General features: G+C 47.0%; 1 protein-coding gene across 1 annotated transcript in view; it reads left to right on the top strand.

The window, feature by feature from the left end:
* Positions 1–224: 224 nt before the first annotated feature.
* The window catches only part of LOC102250879 (transcription activator BRG1), a gene marked incomplete at its 3' end in the record, with an annotated part of 32,060 nt that continues 12,753 nt past the window's right edge, over positions 225–19,531 (top strand). The window contains exons 1-8 of the mRNA XM_014533970.1: positions 225–229; positions 10,316–10,324; positions 13,271–13,276; positions 13,380–13,629; positions 15,643–15,775; positions 16,557–16,961; positions 17,284–17,382; positions 18,340–18,598. Of these exons, the coding sequence (XP_014389456.1) occupies positions 13,408–13,629; positions 15,643–15,775; positions 16,557–16,961; positions 17,284–17,382; positions 18,340–18,598 (1,118 nt within the window). The remainder of the gene's footprint in view (positions 230–10,315; positions 10,325–13,270; positions 13,277–13,379; positions 13,630–15,642; positions 15,776–16,556; positions 16,962–17,283; positions 17,383–18,339; positions 18,599–19,531) is intronic.

The following is a 19,531-nucleotide window of genomic DNA, read 5'->3' as shown; positions in this document are numbered from 1 at the left end:
GATAGGGCAGAAAACCAACCTGGTTGTCATGTCTTCTGGCATGTTGTATATGGGGAGTTACTCTTTAGTGGTTGTCAAGTGAATGAAAAAACTTTTTAAATGGGCAAGGGTAGATTCCAATGAATAAAATGATACATAATCCCCAGTGCTAGAAATAATACTTGGTCCCTGGCCAGCGTGGCTCAGTCGGTTGGAGTGTCATCCTGCCCTGTATATGGGAAGGTGGCGGGTTTGATTCTAGGTCAGGACACATACCCAAGTTGCAGATTTGATCCCTGGTCTGGGTGCATGCGGAAGGCAACAGTTTCTCTCTCGCATTGATGTTTTTTTCTCCCTCCTCTCTTAACTTCCTCTCAGATAATAAAAATAAATAAAAATATATGCTGCAGTGGAAGAAGTATAGTTGTTGACAATGTATAGTTCTGTGCTAAAAAAAAAAAAAAAAGCCTGGCCTGTGTGGCTAAGTGTTTGAGCATCGACCTATGAACCAGGAGATCTTGGCTTGATTCCCAGTTAGGGCACATGCTTGAGTTGTGGGCTTGATCCCCAGTAGGAGGCGTGCAGGAAGCAGCTGATAGTTGATTCTCTCTCCCTCTCCCTTCCTCTCTGAAATCAATAAAAAAATTTTTTTAAAAAATAATAATACTTGGTAACAATTCAGCATGCCTACCTTTTAGGTAGAACTGAAAAGCCATTGTAATTGATTGTGACATGACTTTTCCTTTCTAAAATGTATTCCCTTTTAAATGCAGGGCAAGGTTTTGCTACGTAATTATATTGCAAGGGAAGTTCTATTGGACACAGTGATGGGGAAGCACAGTCTCAGGAATAAGCCATTTCCACAAGGTCCCTAAGTCCACAGATGCCTGCCCCTTAACATCCTTCCTGGTTCATTTACTAGAGCACTCCACACCATCAGTACAAGTGTGGAGGGTTTTTCTTAGTAGATTTATTAGGAGGGAAATGTTTTGTATTTTGAATGTAAGGCATGAGGCTGGTTTTGCCCAGCCACTATTGCTGGGTATGAACACCCTGCTATGACTTGACTGTAATGTTGACTCTGTTGATAAAACGTGTATGTAAATAAATTTCTCCACACCCCCCCAAAAATAGCAAATATTCTGGGCCAACCTGAAATATAAAGCCGTTTTTCTGGCAAGATGAAAAAACATACACCATAATTCCAGCAAGCAGATACCAGAGGGTCTAGATTGCTTGTTAGCAGCTTTTCCTGCCACAGAGGCTGGCCACCAGGGTACTTTTTTACTTATAAGACAAAAGGCAAGGGTGTTAGGAAAGAAGAAACTGGACTAATCCTCCAGCACTCCTGTTCCACATTTGATGGCCAGAGATGTTTTATTTTAGATGATAATTTTGATGAAGTTGAAAGTAGATGGAACATAATGCAGTTTCAAATCCTTTCATTTTTCTCTTTTATTTCCACAAAGGCACTTCCTGGGCCTCTTTTCTGGGTATGTAGTTCCCGAGTATTTTTCTAACTAGGTATTTTTCCTTAAAAAGTGGCTCGGTTGGTAGGGTGTCCTCCCATGCTCCGAAAGGTTGCCATTTCGATTTTCTCGTCAGGGCACATGCCCATGTTGTGGGCTTGATCCTCGGTGGGGGGCATGCAGGAGGCAACCAATCTATTTATTACTCTCACATTCATATTCCTCTCTTTCTTTTTTTCTCTCTTCCTCTCTCTCTAAAAAAATCAATAAAAAATATTTAAAACATTTCTAAAAATCTGGTTATGGAAGTAATAGATGGTTATTATAAACAAACAAACACACACAAAGAAAAAAATACCAGAAATCTCTGAAGTGGAAAATGTGAAGTTTCCCATCATACGCCTCCAGAGAGCTGATGGCTGCTGCTGATAGTTTGGTGTATGTTGGCTTCTATGCTTCGATTAACATGCATATACAGTACAGTTGATCCTTAAACAATGTTGCAAATCGACACATAACTTTTACTCCTCTAAAACTTAACTACTGTCCAGCTCAGTGGTTGAGCATTGACCTGTGAACTAGGAGGTCACGGTTTGATTCAAGGTCAGGGCATATGCCCGGGTTTCATGCTTAATCCCCAGTGTGGCATGTGCAGGAGGCAGCCAATCGATGATTCTCTCTCATCGATGTTTCTATCCCTCTCTCCCTCTCCTTTCCTCTCTGAAATCAATAAAGATATTTTAAAAAACAACAACAAAAACAACTTAACTATTAATAGCTTACTGTTGACAGGAAGCCTTACTAATAACATAAGCACTTGATTAACACATATGTTGCATATTATATATATTATATTATAGTAAGACCAGTGGCCTGGTACATGAATTTGTGCATAGTGAAAGAAAATTAATTAAAAGAATTATTTTAATATTGCTATTTGCCCTTTCTCTATAATAGAAATGTCAACCAAATTCACAATCAACAATGACAGATTGAAACACACGCATGCGATTGACATCAGCGAGATCTTTACATGTATTGTGCATGCGAGAGTCAACTTAGCCTTTTATATATATAGAATGAACTTGCTTAATTAGACCTGCTTTCTGATTTAGCTAAACTTTTTCCAGCCCAGTGAAGCACTCCAGTTTCTCTTTTAGGTAATTGTCAGCAACACAGCAATAAATTTCAACACGAAGCAGATTATTATTGTAGATCACACAGGGAGAACGAAGAGGGTAAAATATTTAACTGCAGCAGCTTTTGACTGTATTCTGCGCATTTGAAGTCACTTTCAAGGTCCACTATTTCTTCTTTTCAGTCGGGTCAAGTTTCCAAGCTTTCTAAATCTCCATTTTCCTGCTAATGAAAAGAAAATACGCCAGGCTGGGTGGGATCGTTGCATGTGGGAGCAAAGAATTTTCAGTAACTACCAGAATCTCTCCCAGATGACAGGGACCAGTGCCCTGCCTTCGTCTGTTGCCCCCACCCACCTGCACTATCTTGCTGTGGCCAACGCCTGCCATGTTCCGCGCACGCGCCCTGGTGGTCAGTGCATGTCAGAGTGACCAGTTATTCAGTTGTGTGATTGTTCCGCCGTTTGGTCTATTTGCAAAATAGCCTTTTATTATATAGGACTTGAGGCCCGGTGAACAAAAATGTGTGCACTTGGGGGGGGGGCCCCTCAGCCCGGCCTATGCCCTCTCACAGTCTGGGACCCCTTGGGGGATGTCCACCTGCCGGCTTAGGCCCGCCCCCCAGGGGATCGGGCCTAAACTGGCAGTCACACATCCCTCTGGCAGCCCAGGAGCCCTTGGGGATGTCCACTTGCCAGTGGGGAGCAGGCCTAAGCTGCAGTCAGACATCCTTAGCGCTGCTGAGGAGGCGGGAGAGGTATGTAAAAAATGTTTTAATAAAAATTTTGTAACCTAATTTTTACAATGTTACACATAATTATTAATAATGAACTACAGTGTTCACTAATGACTGATTACTATAATCATGTTGCATTCATTTCCCTTACACACCTTATGCGCAGGTGCACCATTTCTCTCCACTAATACTAGCAGCGAATATTTTAGCAGCTTATTGCGACGTCATTAGTCTTGTACTGACTTGTTTGGTGTGTGAAACAGGAAATATTTTGCTTTTGGAGAACAAGAAAAATAGGTTTATTTGCATTACGCTTATTAATTTGTGCAGTTTTTCAGTGTCTGGTAGGTTAATGTTCAAGAAAAAATACTAATTTTTATTAAAATATTTTATTATTTTTGTCAACAATTACTCATTTATTTCGGCCCTTTGTATTCAGCATGTCTCTATCAAAGTAAACCTATGTTTCTATGAAAATTGAAGCTTTTGGTTTTTTGTGGCCCACATAAACTTAAATTTTGTTTATTTGGCACATGTTCCCCTTTGAGTTTGACATGCTTGATCTAGAGCAGTGATGGCGAACCTATGACACGTGTGTCAGAGGTGACACGTGAACTCATTTTTTTGGTTGATTTTTCTTTGTTAAATGGCATTTAAATATATAAAATAAATATCAAAAATATAAATCTTTGCTTTACTATGGTTGCACATATCAAAAAATTTCTATATGTGACACGGCACCAGAGTTAAGTTAGGGTTTTTCAAAATGCTGACACGCCGAGCTCAAAAGGTTCGCCATCACTGATCTAGAGCCTATTTTCATCTTGTGGCCTCCGGAATATCTTAGCTTTTCTGTTCTTACCGGAGTAGTTTTATTTCCTGTCACATTCCTTCAGACTGCCCACTTGGATTCCCAAGCTCTGTTCCCTTCTGTGGAACCCCAAATGCACCTAACCCATGGGCCAGGCACATCTGCTAGCTTTCAGATACACCAGGCTAGCAGTTTCACCATTTTGGCTCCTTCTTCCCCTTGTCCTTCATTTTGTCTCTGCTTAGGTAGAACTGGTTGGGTGGATTTCATTGAATGTGAAGTTGCCCTTATATTCCCAACACAGACACCAAGTGACTTGTCTGAGAGGGATTTGTTGCGGGTGTTCCCTGGCAGCACTATGGAAGTTACCTGGAACCCACAAGGCCTTAGGACGACCTTGGGGACCCAAGGAATTTGCTGGAAAAGCCAACTATTTAGTTTCCGATGTAGGAAGGGCAGGGGTGTTTGGTGGTAAGGGAAGAAGGAATGGGGAAGAGGGATGTCAGATCTCACCTGGTTAATCCTGTCTTGCTCCCTGAGTAGGCATCTCACTGGAGTGTAGTGGTACCCCTTCCTCCACCCTCTTCAGCCCTCAAGCAGGGCCAGGTGCACTCCTGCCCCTCAGTTGGCTAGCTAAAAGGAACTTGATAATGGCTAAGCAAATTGCTTTTGTGGCAGTGACGACCAAGAGGGCAAGAGAGAGTTTGCAGCAGCCCAAATCCTGCCCATTGATTGCGAGGCTGGACCTTGTTTGCACTGGGCTATTCTGATCTTCAAGCAGCTTCTGCTTCTTGAGGGGAGAAGCAAGCATATTTGTCCTGAGTGCTGAGGGATGGGAGCATTAATCAAGGTTTGTCCTGCAGGGAAGCTAAAGTTAGGAAGCAAATTCTCTAGAGTGGTTACTTACTATTTGGCTAGTTTACTCATCTCTCTATGGGGAGAGGAGGGTGGAAATGCTTAATCTGTATGACATTTCTAGGACAGTAGTGACAAGCAGTAAGCATTGCCCAGTAAATGTTAGGACCCTTGATTTCACCAGATGTGTGGTGGCACTTCCTGCCTGCATATGCTTTGCATGTGTTAGCTCATTCGATGCTGGCTGTGACCCCTAAGGGACATCTCTGCTCCAGCCTACAGAAGAGGAACCAGGCTCAGAGAAGTTAAGCCACTTATCTAGCATGGTGCAGTTAGGTGACAGAGTCCACACTCAGAGTCTGAGTTGCACTGTGACCTTGGCCTTGTTTCTCCATCTTCTCCACTGACCTGCTGTGTGACTTCTGAACCTCAGGGACACCTCTGTCAGTGAGACCAATGATAATCCTTTCGTGTAGTGTGGTGGTGTGACTCAGTGAATAAATCCGAGTCCTTACCACCAAATGGGCCCACAGCTCTGCCTCTCTCTCTGGCTGGATCTTCCTTCCTGTGATTTCTTTGTGACTGATACATCCTCAGCAGTTGTAAATTACTAGGGTCAGGGACAAGTCACAGCCCTCTTGGATATTAAAGTGTCCCTTCCCTTTCTCTATCCCATGACTTTGAGGTAGTACAGGAAAACCTGTTTCCTCTGATCACATTTCTGACATCAAATGTGGGTTTTCCACACCAAGCAATTCTCTGCAAGTTTCTGCTGACACTAACTGTCCTACAGTTCAGTTCTGGCACTAACTGGAGTTAGTGCAAACCCCACAGATTAAGGATTCAGTCCCACAGGACTGCCCCCCAATTCTGACGCCTTCTTTGCAAGTAGTGGGTCCTCACATTACCCACACTTCTGTCCAACTAAGCTACAAATCAGGGTTTCCCAGAATCCCCTCCTAAGTTTTAAAAATTTGCTAGTACAGCTCATAAAATGAAGGAGACATTAAAGGATACAGATGAACAGCCAAATGAAGAAATATGTAAGGTGGGTCCTGGGCATAGGAGCTTCTGTCCCTGTGGAGTTGGAATTTACCACCCTCCTGGCCTATGGATATGTTCACCAACCCAGCAGCTTTCTGAAACATGTAGTTTAGTTTTTGTGGAAGCCTCATCACTCAGACATCCCTGGAGGATGGAGGGTAGGGTTGAAATTCCAACCTTCTAACCATGGCTTGGTCTTTCTGGCAGCCAGCTCCCATCCATCCTGAAGCCATCGAGGAGCCAATCAAGAGAAGCCTCATTAGAACAAAAGATACTTCTATCACTTAGGGAATTCTAAGGGATTTTGGAGCTCTGTGTAAAACTATCCTGTCACCCCTATCACATAGGGAATTAAAAGGGTTTTTTAGAAGCTCTGTATCAGGAACAGAAGGTAGATCATAATGTCACAGGTAGACAAAGATTTCTTAATCAGGACCCCAAAATTATCTCTCTATATAAAAGCCTAATATGCTAAGTGTCTGACCGATTGGTTGACTGTTTGGTAGACCACTCGACCAGTCACTATGACGTGTACTGACCACCAGGGGGCGGACGCTCTGACCGGTAGATTAACTTGCTACTGGGATCCAGCCGATCTGGACTGGGCGAGACAGGCTGGACACACCCTGGAGCCCTCCCATGGTCCCTCCCTGGCCAGCCAACCTCCCACGGTCCCTCCCCTGCCAGCTGGCCCCCATTGGCCCCAATCGGGACTGGGCAAGACGGCCCCGATCGGCCCTGATCGCTGGCCAGGCCGAGAGACCCCACCCATGCACGAATTCGTGCACCGGGCCTCTAGTTAACCATAAAAAAACAAACTTGGTAAATCAGACATCATTAAAATTAAGAACTTCTGTTGCCCTAGCTGGTTTGGCTCAGTGGATAGAATGTCGGCCTGAGGACTGAAGGGTCCCAGGTTCGATTCCAGTCAAGGGCACATGCCCAGGTTTTGGGCTTTGTCCCCAGTGGGGGGCATGTAGGAGGCAGCCGATCAATGATTCTCTCTCATCATTGATGTTTCTATCTCTCTCTCCCCCTTCCTCTATGAAATCAATAAAAATATATTAAAACAAAAAGAACTTCTGTTTATCACAAGACACTGTTAAGAAAGCACAAAGGCGAGTCACAGATTGGCATATGGTAATTGAACCACTTATTCCCAATAAAATTCTAGCAGAAACGTAGATATCTTAATGACCAATAAGAATATGAAAAGGTGTTTAACACCATTAGTCACAGGGAAATGCAAATTAAAATCATAAGATATTCAGGGTCCATTGCATTCCTGGGGATGCTGTGGGCAACAGAGTGTCACCTGGGCTTTAATTCTAGTGACCTCTCATGTCCGTCCCCAATTTGGTACTAAGATGTGATCATTCATTACCTCACAGAGGGCGTTCTCAGTGAGCCAGGATGGAGGGGGTAAAGGTGGTGTCTCTGAGGCCCAAGGAAGCAGTGTTGGGACAAGAGAAGGAACGGGCTGGGGGCCCTGGTGGCCTCCAAGTCCAGTGCCTGAGGACCTCTGTGCACCAACCTTGGAGTTTGCTGTCTGCTGGTTTCCTCTTTACAAATTCCAGTCGCCTGTTGTGTGAACTGCCAGGTAGTCCTCTTTTTGACCAGAGTCCCACCAGGACCTAGGATTGGCCATGGCAGTAGAGCTGATGCTGCGGCCCAAAGTCATCTGCAGACCCCATAGACATGGGTTTATGAGACCTGAAGTCACCATCTCCTCGGGGCAAGCTCCCAGGATGCCTCAGCCCCAGTGCACACCTCAGTCTCGGCACTGGGGATCCCCAGTGTTAGTCACTTGCAGCATTCCACAGGAGCTCCCCATCATACCATATGTGCCCTGTGTTACTGCAGCCTTACCCACATGGCATTCTGGTTTTGTTTGTTTTTAGTGTCTGTGCCTCTTGATTTTAGTATGTTTGTTTCTTGGTGAGCTTGAGCACTCTGTATATTGGCATTCTCCTTACATCCCTCTGGTGGAAAGTGAGCCTGTGCCATGTACCTGGTGGCTCTAGCTGTGGGCTATAAACACTCTCTCACAGAGCTGGTGGTCTTGGGCCTGTGGTGCAGACACTTGCTAGACTGGTGTTTCTCACTGTTATTTTTATTGTCCGGAAATACAACTTTCCAAATAGTCGAGATTATTGAACTTTTACTTTGTAATCCCTTCACTCTTTCAGTTCTTTTTTTAAAAAAAAATATATTTATTGATTTCAGAGAGGAAGAAAGAGGGAGAGATAGAAACATCAATGATGAGAGAGAATCATTTATTGGCTGCCTCCTGCACGCCCCCGACTGGAGATTGAGCCCGCAACCCAGCCATGTGCCCTTGACTGGAATTGAACCTGGGACCCTTCAATCCGCAGGCCGACGCTCTATCCACTGAGCTAAACCAGATAGGGCACTCCTTCAGTTCTTATTAAGCAAGTATGTTCTGTATCTGGGGTGGGTGTTCTCTTTGCTTTCTACTGGTTTCCTGTGGCCTAGTGTCCATGTGGTCTCCTAATTCAGATAATGCCACACTAATTGCTACGTTACTCCCCAGCTGCCCCCCGTACTCATCACAATGCCTCCTGTCCTGCTACCGGTTAGTAACTGTTTTCTCCTGTAATTAACATCTGTCCATAAAATATTATACACCCACCGGAATTAAAAAGAATGGAACTTCTGGTGACGGGGATTAGGGAAGAGGTGACAGGCACCATGTCCACTGAGAAGGTGGCAAGAGTAGGTCAAGGAGATGGATGAGGAAGATAAGGCATTGGAGCAGAAGCAAAAAGGAGCAGAAGGAACTAGAGGAGTTAAAAGAGAAGGTTGCAGGGAAGGGGTTCCCTGGCCACAGGTGGAAATTAAGAAATCTGGCAAAAAATGAGCTGTTACTTGTGCCTGGGGCAATGGTGATCCTTAATTCTATTCCTGTTTGAACATCTAGATTCCCTGTCAACATCTATTACCACCTATAGAATGAAGTGTTGTCTTGGAGCCTGTTGTACATTTAAGATTAAACTTTTGTAAAAAATAATAATCATGCAGTGGCTCATCTCTTTAGTTCTTTTCACTCTGCCATTTCGACCTTAGCTGTGAGGTCAGAGTAAACCCAACCCAAAGTCTTTCCAGAGTGTGTTCTTCAGTCTTTGTTCCATCCTGAATTCTGTACCGCCTGTAACTAAACAAACTCATTAAAAAGAAAAAGACTGACAGCACCAAGTGTTGGTGTAGATATGGAGGAACTGGAATGCTCACCCACTGCTAGGAGAAGGGCGGTATGTAGGATTATATTCCTAATTTGAAAAACTGGCAATAGCTACCAAAGCTAAATTTATGCCTTCCTTAGGATAACAGTTCCACTCCTGGATATCCAAGAAAAATGAGCATCTGTGTCCCCTAAGTGATATTGTTCATAGCAGCTTTATTCACGCTAGCTCTAAACTGGTAGCACAGTGTCCGTGAACAGGACAAATGAAGAAGAACGAATGACCACTGTACCCAACAACATGGATGCCCCTTCCAGATGAGCAAAAGGACACTACTGTGTGATTTTCTTTTCAGATGCAGTTCACTAACAAGTGAAATTAATATACAATGATAGAGTCAGGACAGTGGTTTTGCATAGGGGGGTGGTTTCGACTGGGAAGGGAGCTGAGGGCGCCTTCTGGAATGTTGGAGATGTTATGTCTGATCTAGGATTCATCATACAATCAGGGCACCTTAGGTATGCTACAAGTCATTACAGGTAATTAAAATAAAAATCCCCTCCTCAGTACTACACTGAGGACCAGAGAGCCACACTGGTTTCATTTTCCTGTTCTCTCCACCACAACAGCGCTCGTCCACATGTGGCACCAGCACCCCGATTGGGCTCCTCAGTGTTTGACAACGCCCTACCCCCTGTGCTGCTTGGAATGGTTTTGTATTGTATTTGCACTCCTTTGGGTCCCTGTTACTGTCACTCCCCACATGTGTCTGAGCTTTCACTCCAGAAATGAGTTTGCTGTTGATGGTGGCTCCATGCACTTACCTGCTTCATGGCAGCTTGACTCTTCAGAGGTGGCAGTTTCTGAAGCAAATATTTTATTAAACTGATAAGAACAGATGCTTCACTTGATGTTAGCCAAAAGGCCAAAAAGTGATTGAAGCAAATATTTTAAAAAGAGTGTCATGAAACCCTATGCTTCTCAAAAGTGGACAGTGTCATATTCGGGCACAAAAAGTCTGTTTCGATGCCCTTCAGTAACTTTGGTGGATGCTATGTGTTGATGAATTTAGCCCTCCTCAGTGGAGGCAGGTAATTTCTAGAGGTACCACATGCTTCGATGGGAAGAAGGTCTGTTGATAAATATAAACTACGTTTAGAAGAGCCATCATTCCGAAGGTACTTCAGTGTTTGCTTGCCAGCGTGTCTGCCTTTAGATGGGGAGATGATGTTCCCTTGGTGGCATGGGTTCTATCTTGCTGTCAGTTTCAGTTGGCTTGACTTAGAATAGAGACCTCAAGTGAGAAAGAAACTCTGAGCCTGTGGATACTGCAGGATTCCTGAAGGATTTGCAGAACCACCGTTCCTTTCCTCACGTCACTGCAGTGCTCTGTGGGCCTGAGAGGGCCTGTGGACATGAAGGGGCATGAAGCTCGGGGGAGCCATCATCCTTTGCCCAGTGTGGCCATGTCAGTGTTGCTTGGTTTCCCACCTGTGAATTGTGATTGCAGGTGCGTCCTCCTGTAGACAAGCCCCTGGGCCAGAAGTTTCAGACTCCAGAATCAGGATTTTAGCAAAGGAGATACAGAGTACTTGGCAGAGACTGGGGCAGAGTCTAGGGATCAAACAGGATCCTGTTTCCGTGGCAGAATGTGTGACTATTCACACAGAGCTGAATCAAGTCACATTTTGCTTCTAAATGGCTTCCAAATGAATTTGTCTCAAATGTATATATTTTTCATTTTACTTGATTAGAAATATTTTACTTATTGATTTGAGAGAGAGAGGAAAGAAGAGAGAGTGAAAGAAACACTCATTTGTTCCACTTATTTGTACATTCATTGGTTGCTTCTTGTATGTGCCCTGACTATGTATTGAACCCGCACGCGTGGCATATTGGGAGGATGCTTCAACCAACGGAGCTACGCAGCCAGGGCTGTATATATTGTTAAAAGTTTAATTTTAAACTGAGCTTATTGGGTTTGGATTTGTGGAGAAGGGCTTGTGAGCAGACACCAGTTCTCCGTACTCCTACGAGGCTGACTTAAGGTCCAGCACTGAGACTCCTTGAGCTCTGGAGGAAATCTGGGCGCTCAGAGGATGGAGGAGCCTTTTCTTGCCTGTGGGGGTCTGTTCGCGGTCATGCTGGTGTGCCGGCCACGGATTTCTGTCCTGCTGAAGTTTCTGATTCTCTTGGCTCCGATTATTTGGTCATGAAACTGGAACAAAGAAATTTGGGTTTTTGATCTGTTATCAAGGAAAATGCCTCCACCTTTCAAGTTAAACCTTTTTTAATCAAGAGAATTTAAAATGTTCCTGAGCTCTGGCTGGTTTGGCCCAGTGGATAGAGCGTCAGCCTGCGGACTGAAAGGTCCCGGGTTCGATTCCAGTCAAGGGCACAGCCTGGGTTGTGGGCTCAGTAGGGGGCGTGCAGGAGGCAGCCAGAAACCGGCTAGGGCTCATCATTGATGTTTCTATCTCTGTCTCCCTCCCCCTTCCCCTCTAAAGTCAATAAAAATATATATTAAAAAAATGTTCCTGAACTTCTTAACAGGATTTATTCCTTAGAACCAGAAGTGCCCAGTAAAGTCTAGAGGCAATGAGACTCATTATAAAACCAAAATAAATCCACAGAAACAAAAACCAGATTTGTGACATGCCAACAGGAGAGGGGCTTTTCAGTAACTCAGGATTCACAGAATGTGAGAATGGGGTGGAGCCGCTAGAGTTCATGTTTTGAAGACTATTAAATGACAAAAATGGTCATAGGTATGATTATATGAAAAATAAAAGCTTGCCAGCCCGACCCGTATGGCTCAGTGTTTGAGCGCTGACCCATGGACCAAGAGGTTCGATTCCTAGTCACAGCACATGCTTGGGTTGTGGCAGGAGGCAGCCAATCAGTGTTTCTCTCTCAGTGTTTCTGTCTCTCTATCCCTCTCCCTTTCTCTCTCTCTAAAATCAATGTAAATATATTTTTAGAAAGAAAAAAAGCTTGCCTACAGTGTGTTGAGTAATTCTGTTGTGAGTGTGTGTGTGTGTGTGTGTGTGTGTGTGTGTGTGTGTGTGTAACAGGGCCCTAGGGACATCAGGGCAGCTCTGTGTCCTTAAGAGGGCCCATCCTGGATGTCTCAGTATCATCCTCACCACTCTGGGGGGGCTCTGAGGGTCCCTTGGGAGCCCTCCAGCCCTCTGTTCTCACACACCTCCTCTCGAATCCTGGGAAGGGTCAGAAGGGCAGGGTTGCTTCTTCCTCTCTTGTAGGACCAGCAAGCACCCAATTCTGCCTCTGGTGGGATGATGGGTGATTTTAAGCTTCGTATTCTTTTTGTGTTTTCCAGATTTCACCACTGAGACTGTATTGCTCCATCATGATGAAAGAGGTTATTAAAGAAAATTTTATTTAAGGCCATGTAACCACATAACCGATTAAGGGTTACTTGAAAATTGAATCCTTATTGTAGTTAGCAAGTATAATTTATAAACATCATTGAATATTTATGGACTTGTTGGAGGCTCTGGGTCATAGTTCTGGGTGTCAGTTTTTAGTGTACAACAGTATTCATCAAACTTTAGACACTTGATTATCACTCTCGAAGTATTTGAAATATCAGAGTGCCATTATTTATGTAATACTTCTTTTTAAATGAACCTACTTTTTAAACTTCATTTATTTTAAAGGAAACTTGATCTCACTGCCTTAAATGGAAAACCAGTATTACTGGCCACGAATATTTGTTTTTATTGAATTTATGAGAATCCAGTCAGATGCTGCTTTGAGCCTTAGTTATACTCTTCTTTTTTGTTAAATTGGAAGGTAAGCAAGCATTAAAGTGGTGTGAAGTACAGATCAGCGCCACCCTTTGTTGTAATCAGAAAGATGGCAAGGGAAGCAAAGCCCCTCTCCCCCACCTCCTGAGTTCCACCCCTTCCTCAGGGAACTCTTATCTGATTTTGTGTGTCTGATGTATGACCTCCTTCCAGAGGAATGGAGGAGAAAGATCTGGAGGAGAAAGGCTTGCATGTCAAAGGCACCAGCTCCCTGTCAGATGGGTGCTTCTGACATGACTGTGATCCTCCTACAATGCCCTGACCCACCTAGCTGATGGCCATGACCCCCAGACTGACTTAGACTTTTCTCTAGCAGGAGACCACTGTCCGGAGCTCCTGTGAAGATGTCCACTCCAGACCCACCCCTGGGCGGAACTCCTCGGCCAGGCCCTTCCCCAGGCCCTGGCCCCTCTCCTGGAGCCATGTTGGGCCCTAGCCCAGGTCCCTCACCTGGCTCTGCCCACAGCATGATGGGGCCCAGTCCGGGGCCTCCCTCAGCAGGACACCCCATCCCAAGCCAGGGGCCTGGAGGATACCCTCAGGACAACATGCACCAGATGCACAAGGTAGGGAGCCCAGGGCCCACTGCTCTGACTGGTTGGGTTCACTTGGTCAGAGGCGGGAGGGTGAGCCATGCATCCTGGCCCCTGCTGTGAGCTGGCAGTCATCATTTCATGCAACTCCCCCCACCCCACCCCAGCTCTCCCCTGTGTGTCTCTCTCACCCGTTTTTCTAGGTAGGAAATGTGGTAACATTACTCCTAAATTGCCTTTCATTAATGAATAAAAATGTCCAAATCCCTAAAAGATAGCTGAAGGCAAGCGGACTCCTCCAATTTGGTTGCTCTGTGTACCTGTGTAACCCATAGAGCAGGGCAGTTGTCCTCATTGGGTCACCACTTACCTGACCCGATTAGGGCTGCTTTTGCTAGTGAGGTGAAAAACTGTCAACACAAATAGTTTCCTCTTTCTCTGTGTTCCTGAGAGGTAGTTGAAGGAAACAAGGAACTGTCCTCTTATATGTATTAGCATCTGCAGGAAAGGGTGCCATTCCTCAACCTCAGAGACCACAGGAAGCCTGCAGGTAGAAGATGCAGATGGTGTGACCTGAGGGCAAGGGGACCTTGGTAACCCTCTGGGCTCCCTACCTGCACTATCTATGTGTTTGCTCCCCATTCCACTCCCCCTCCCCCACCCATCAGGTATAGGTGAGTATTATGCCCATTTTATAGACCATGAACCAGAGTCCCAGAGAGAAGGGCACTCAGCAAATTAGTGGTAGAATCATCTTATTTCTCTGCTGCTCCCTGCACCCCAGGCCTGAGCCACCTCAGTGACCTCGAAGCACAGCCAAGCGAAACCCTCCCTGCCCTCCCATCTCCCGTATATTTCTGTCAACTTTGGTACAGTATCTGTCTTGTCACTGCCTTCCTGGGAAGTTGTTGGTGACTACCCTCTGCACACAACACCAATTTAGGCCCTCTTCTTTAGCATAGCCCCCTCTTTTCCTCTCTGCCTATTTGTTCCTTCCTCCTGGGACTGCTAACACACTCCATGCACATTTTCAAACCTCTGTCAGAGGCCTGCCGTGTGTCCAGCCCAGTGTCAAGAGCATAGGAGCCAGGGTCTGGTGTGTGTGTGGGGGCGCACCTCCTGTCTGTACAGAGCTCCCACTCTGTGTGGAGACAAGCCCATCCCAGGAAAGAGGTGTGGAGGACAGGCCCCCACCCAGGGCTCCTGTCAGCCTCCAAGGGTGCTCTACCCTTTTCCTGTGTAGACAGCTGCCCCTCCTGTCTCAGCCAGGCACCCTCTTGGCCTCCTTTCACTGTACACATATTGAGCTGCAGTTGATGGGGGGTTACCCATTAGACTAAGATCCCAGAAAACAGGACATTTGCGTTCACCAGGGCCTAGCAGAGTGCCCTGGAAGGGTCTTAAGAAAAGGTCCCCTTTAACAACCATTTCCATAAGGGAAGTGTTTGTGCTGAGCATTAGGAGGGAAAATAGGTGTCATCATTCTGTCAGAACGATGCCCTAGATAGCCTCCCTCCCAGCTAGCAGGAGGCCGATACTGGATCACCGAGGACATCTGATGTATTGTTACCATACTCATGGGCAGAAGTTTCTGTCTGTTCCTCTGATTTACAGACTCCCAAGGAAGAGGGTCCCCAATCTCAAAATTTGTGGTGACAAGGTTTCCTTGTGGCAATGACAGAGAGTCCTGAGTTCTAGCTAAAACTGCCCCTGACCAGAAGCTGTCACTCATGTCCTTTCTTGTGGGATTCTGGCCATCTGAAACTGTCTCATGTTCTTGCCGAGTGCTCTGGTCTGGTTGTCCCCTTGCCCTTCAACCACTGGTCTCCTAGGCAGTTATCCTCCATTGGTTGGTATTATTTTATGCATCTGCTTGACTGTAGCTGTCAGGACCATGTCTTGGACCTAAGCTGCTTGGTCATGTTGGCAATTCAGTAAATGCCATAGTGTTTTCAGTGACATTGATCTCTTGGGCAGTGCTTTGCTGTGCCATCTCATCCTGTCCCCACTTGCTGATCCTGCCTTGTCATTACCCCCCTCTTGCAGCCAATGGAATCCATGCATGAGAAGGGCATGTCGGATGACCCCCGCTACAACCAGATGAAGGGGATGGGGATGCGGACAGGGGGCCACGCAGGGATGGGGCCTCCACCGAGCCCCATGGACCAGCACTCCCAAGGTATTGTTTTGTTTCTCTTCTTTCCTCATGTTTGTCACCCCCCAGGAGTCCTAAGGTCATTTTCCTAATCAGGTCTCCCACAGGTAGACAGGGAGGACATGGGGCAGTGCGGAAACCCTGCCACAGAGGGCTGTTGAGCTTAGGTTTGGCTGGTGCCCTGTTTGGGCTTTCTGTCTCAGAGCAGCCCAGGAGAGTGAATACCGGCGGGAATGAACTGTGTTTAGTGCTGGGTGTGAGATGACAGCTGGACAGGCGGGCTCCTCAGGTTAGCAGCTCTGGTGTCACCCAAGAGTGTATTAGAAATGCAGATTCTTGGGTCCTACTGCAGACCAGCTCGGTCAGAATCTTGGGAGTGGGGCCCAAGCTGCTTTACGGAGCGTTCCAAGTGGCTTTTCCAGAACTTTGAAAAGTGACAGAGTAGTTGACCTCTTGTCATTAGGGCAGGAAACTCAGGGGCTCTCCAGGTCAGAGAAGTGAGGAGAGAGGGCCTAGACAGGACGAGGGTCAGGATGGGAGGCCCAGAGAAAGCTAGTATCTGTGTAACTTCTCAGTATGACCATCAGCAACTTACTGAAAGGTGGGCCAAACAAAACCAATCACACCGGCTGCTGGTCAGTGCCCTCTGGGTGCCTCTTGTTTGAATTACAAGAATGAAAAAATTTGGTCATGCCATGTCTCAGGTAGGTGCCAGTGTAAACCTGGCGGAAAGGTTATCGTCTTTGCCTTAAAAATCTCTGAATGTATACTCCTGAGTGACCTCTGGAATCTGCATTTTCTGCAGGTTACCCCTCACCACTGGGTGGCTCCGAGCACGCCTCTAGTCCGGTTCCAGCCAGTGGCCCATCCTCGGGCCCACAGATGTCGTCTGGACCAGGAGGGGCCCCGCTGGATGGCGCTGACCCCCAGTCTTTGGGGCAGCAGAACCGGGGCCCAACACCATTTAATCAGAACCAACTGCATCAGCTCAGAGCTCAGATCATGGCCTACAAGATGCTGGCCAGGGGGCAACCCTTGCCTGACCACCTGCAGATGGCAGTGCAGGGCAAGCGACCGATGCCCGGGATGCAGCAGCAGGTGCCAACACTACCTCCACCCTCTGTGTCTGCAGCAGGACCTGGCCCTGGCCCTGGCCCTGGCCCTGGCCCAGGCCCAGGCCCAGCACCTCCAAATTACAGCAGGCCCCATGGTAAGGCCCACTATCTCCAGCCTTTGGGGGAGGGAGAGGTCTCAGCAAACTGACCAAGTAGGGGCAACAGTGTCAGGCAGACCTGGCTCTGCTGCCCACAAGTTTCCCCCTTGGGGCTGGCATAGTGTCTGGTGCTCAGGCGGGCAGGCAAGGCTGTTGTCAGGATAAAAATTCTTTCTCCAGCTCCCTGCGTTCCCTTGATGCCCACACTTCAAGGCTTGTTGTTGGGTGTGTCCCCTGGAGACAGGGCTGCCCATGGGGGTGGCTGCAGGATGAGCACAGGACACATTTTATCCGATTGTTTGTTTTTCCCTGTGTGTAGGTATGGGAGGGCCCAATATGCCACCCCCAGGACCTTCAGGAGTGCCCCCCGGTATGCCGGGCCAACCCCCTGGAGGGCCTCCCAAGCCATGGCCTGAAGGTGAGTACCCTCTGTCCTGGTGACATTTCTGTGCCCTGACTTATGTCATGAGGTTACGCAGTGCAGATCCTGAGATGAGCCTGTCCAGAGAGAGAGAGAGCCAAGGACAAGTCCTTGCTTCTTCCTGCTGTCTTCTTGGTGTCTTATCTATCCCTAGTTATTTTCTAAAGGCTTGGGTTGGTTTCACTCCACCATTCCTGCCCACCCTTTTCCTGTCCTGTGGGTCAATGAGATCCTGGGCTATCTTTAAAATGTTAATAAGAAGAGAAGAATATGAATGAACAAGTTCACTGTAACTCCAGTGAGAGGCTGTGGGGAGGCACGGCTGTAGCCATAGACACGACCCTTCAGGACCTGGTGCCTCCATGCCTGTAGGTTACAGCTGACTTCCCTTCCCTCCTGGGATGCCCCCCCAATACTATGGGAGGCCAGCAAAATGACAGGGTAGTTCAGGGTTCTGTCTCCTCACCATGTTCAGTTTCTCTTCCTTCTGTCAAATGTAGTTGTCAGCAAGGATTTGAGGGTCACGTCTGTTGGGTGAAAGCAGTAGACAAAATGGATTCGTTTCCTATCCTCTTAGAACCTGAGGTTTAGTGATGGGCATAGATGAGCTAATCACTTAAATCTGTGATTTCATCTGAACCGTAGTAGATGGAAGTCAGGAAAATGCTGCCCAGGAAGAACGAACTCAGGGTCGGCACTTGGATCAGCGCAGGGCTTCCGGGAAGGGCATGTAGGCTGAGATCTGGAAGAGGCTTGAACTTTGAGGCAGGAGAGAGGAGACCCCTGAGTGAGAAGCTGCCTGCCATGCCAGTTCAGTGAGGGGCGGGGAGATGGGGAGGTGTGGCCCGGACAGTCTGTCTGTCACTGAGGCAGTGAGCACCATGCAGGCTTTTTATTTCCACTGGAATTGACCTGAAGCTCAATGCTGTGCTCCTGCTACTTGACTCTCCCCAGGACCTATGGCGAATGCTGCTGCCCCCACAAGCACACCTCAGAAGCTGATCCCCCCTCAGCCTACAGGCCGTCCCTCACCTGCGCCCCCTGCCGTCCCGCCCGCTGCCTCTCCTGTGATGCCACCCCAGACGCAGTCGCCAGGGCAGCCGGCCCAGCCTGCCCCCATGGTACCGCTTCACCAGAAGCAGAGCCGCATCACCCCCATCCAGAAACCCCGGGGCCTGGACCCTGTGGAGATTCTGCAGGAGCGGGAGTACAGGTGAGGGCGCTGCTGCCGCTTCAGGTCACTCTCAACCATGTCATCCCTGACACACGTTGGTGTGGTTTCCAGTTCCAAAGGCCAACAGGGTATATGCCTTTCTCTCTATGTTCCCAGCTCCCCAGTTGGCATGTGTCCTTCCAGAAAAATTGTGTGCATATGCGAGCAGATAGGCACAGGTAGCTATATTGTCCCCAGGGGGTTCATGAAGTGCATCGTTTCTTCCTAAATAACATCGTGTAGAGATCATCCCTGTCTGTCCAAAAGGAGCTTTTCTTTTTTCTTTTTAAATATATTTTATTGATTTTTTACAGAGAGGAAGGGAGAGAGATAGAGAGTTAGAAACATCGATGAGAGAGAAACATCGATTAGCTGCCTCCTGCACATCTACTGGGGATGTGCCCGCAACCCAGGTACATGCCCTTGACCAGAATCGAACCCGGGACCTTTCAGTCCGCAGGCCGACACTCTATCCACTGAGCCAAACCGGTTTCAGCAGAGCTTTTCTTTTTTCTTGTTGTTCAGTGTTCTGCCTGGTGAAGTAACATTGTTTATTCAGCCAGTCCCCTGGCTGAGTGCACGTGAGGTTATTTCTAATCCGGCGTTAAGACAGTGTCATAGTAAATGCTACTTCTGCATTTGTTTCTAATTTCACACGTGTGCACGTGTGTCAGAATAAGTCCCTAGAAGTGGCATTAATGGGAACAGGGACCGTACACAGGGGAATTTTGTAGATTCTGCAAAGCTGCCCTCCACCGAGATCACACAGATATATGTTGCAGTGAAAGTATGTGTTTCTCCTCACTAACACAGTGTATCCAACTTTTGGTTCATCACATTCAGAAAGAAACCCTGCAAGCTCTGCAGTGGATCCTTCTCACTAGTTGCTGGCCCTTTGCCAAGGCCTCCTAGGCACCATGTGGGATGCCTGAC

Source organism: Myotis brandtii, unplaced genomic scaffold (assembly GCF_000412655.1).
Source record: "Myotis brandtii unplaced genomic scaffold, ASM41265v1 scaffold1234, whole genome shotgun sequence".
Lineage (NCBI taxonomy): Eukaryota > Metazoa > Chordata > Mammalia > Chiroptera > Vespertilionidae > Myotis > Myotis brandtii.
The sequence above is the reverse complement of the archived record's forward strand: the minus strand, read 5'-3'. Positions and strand labels throughout refer to the sequence as shown.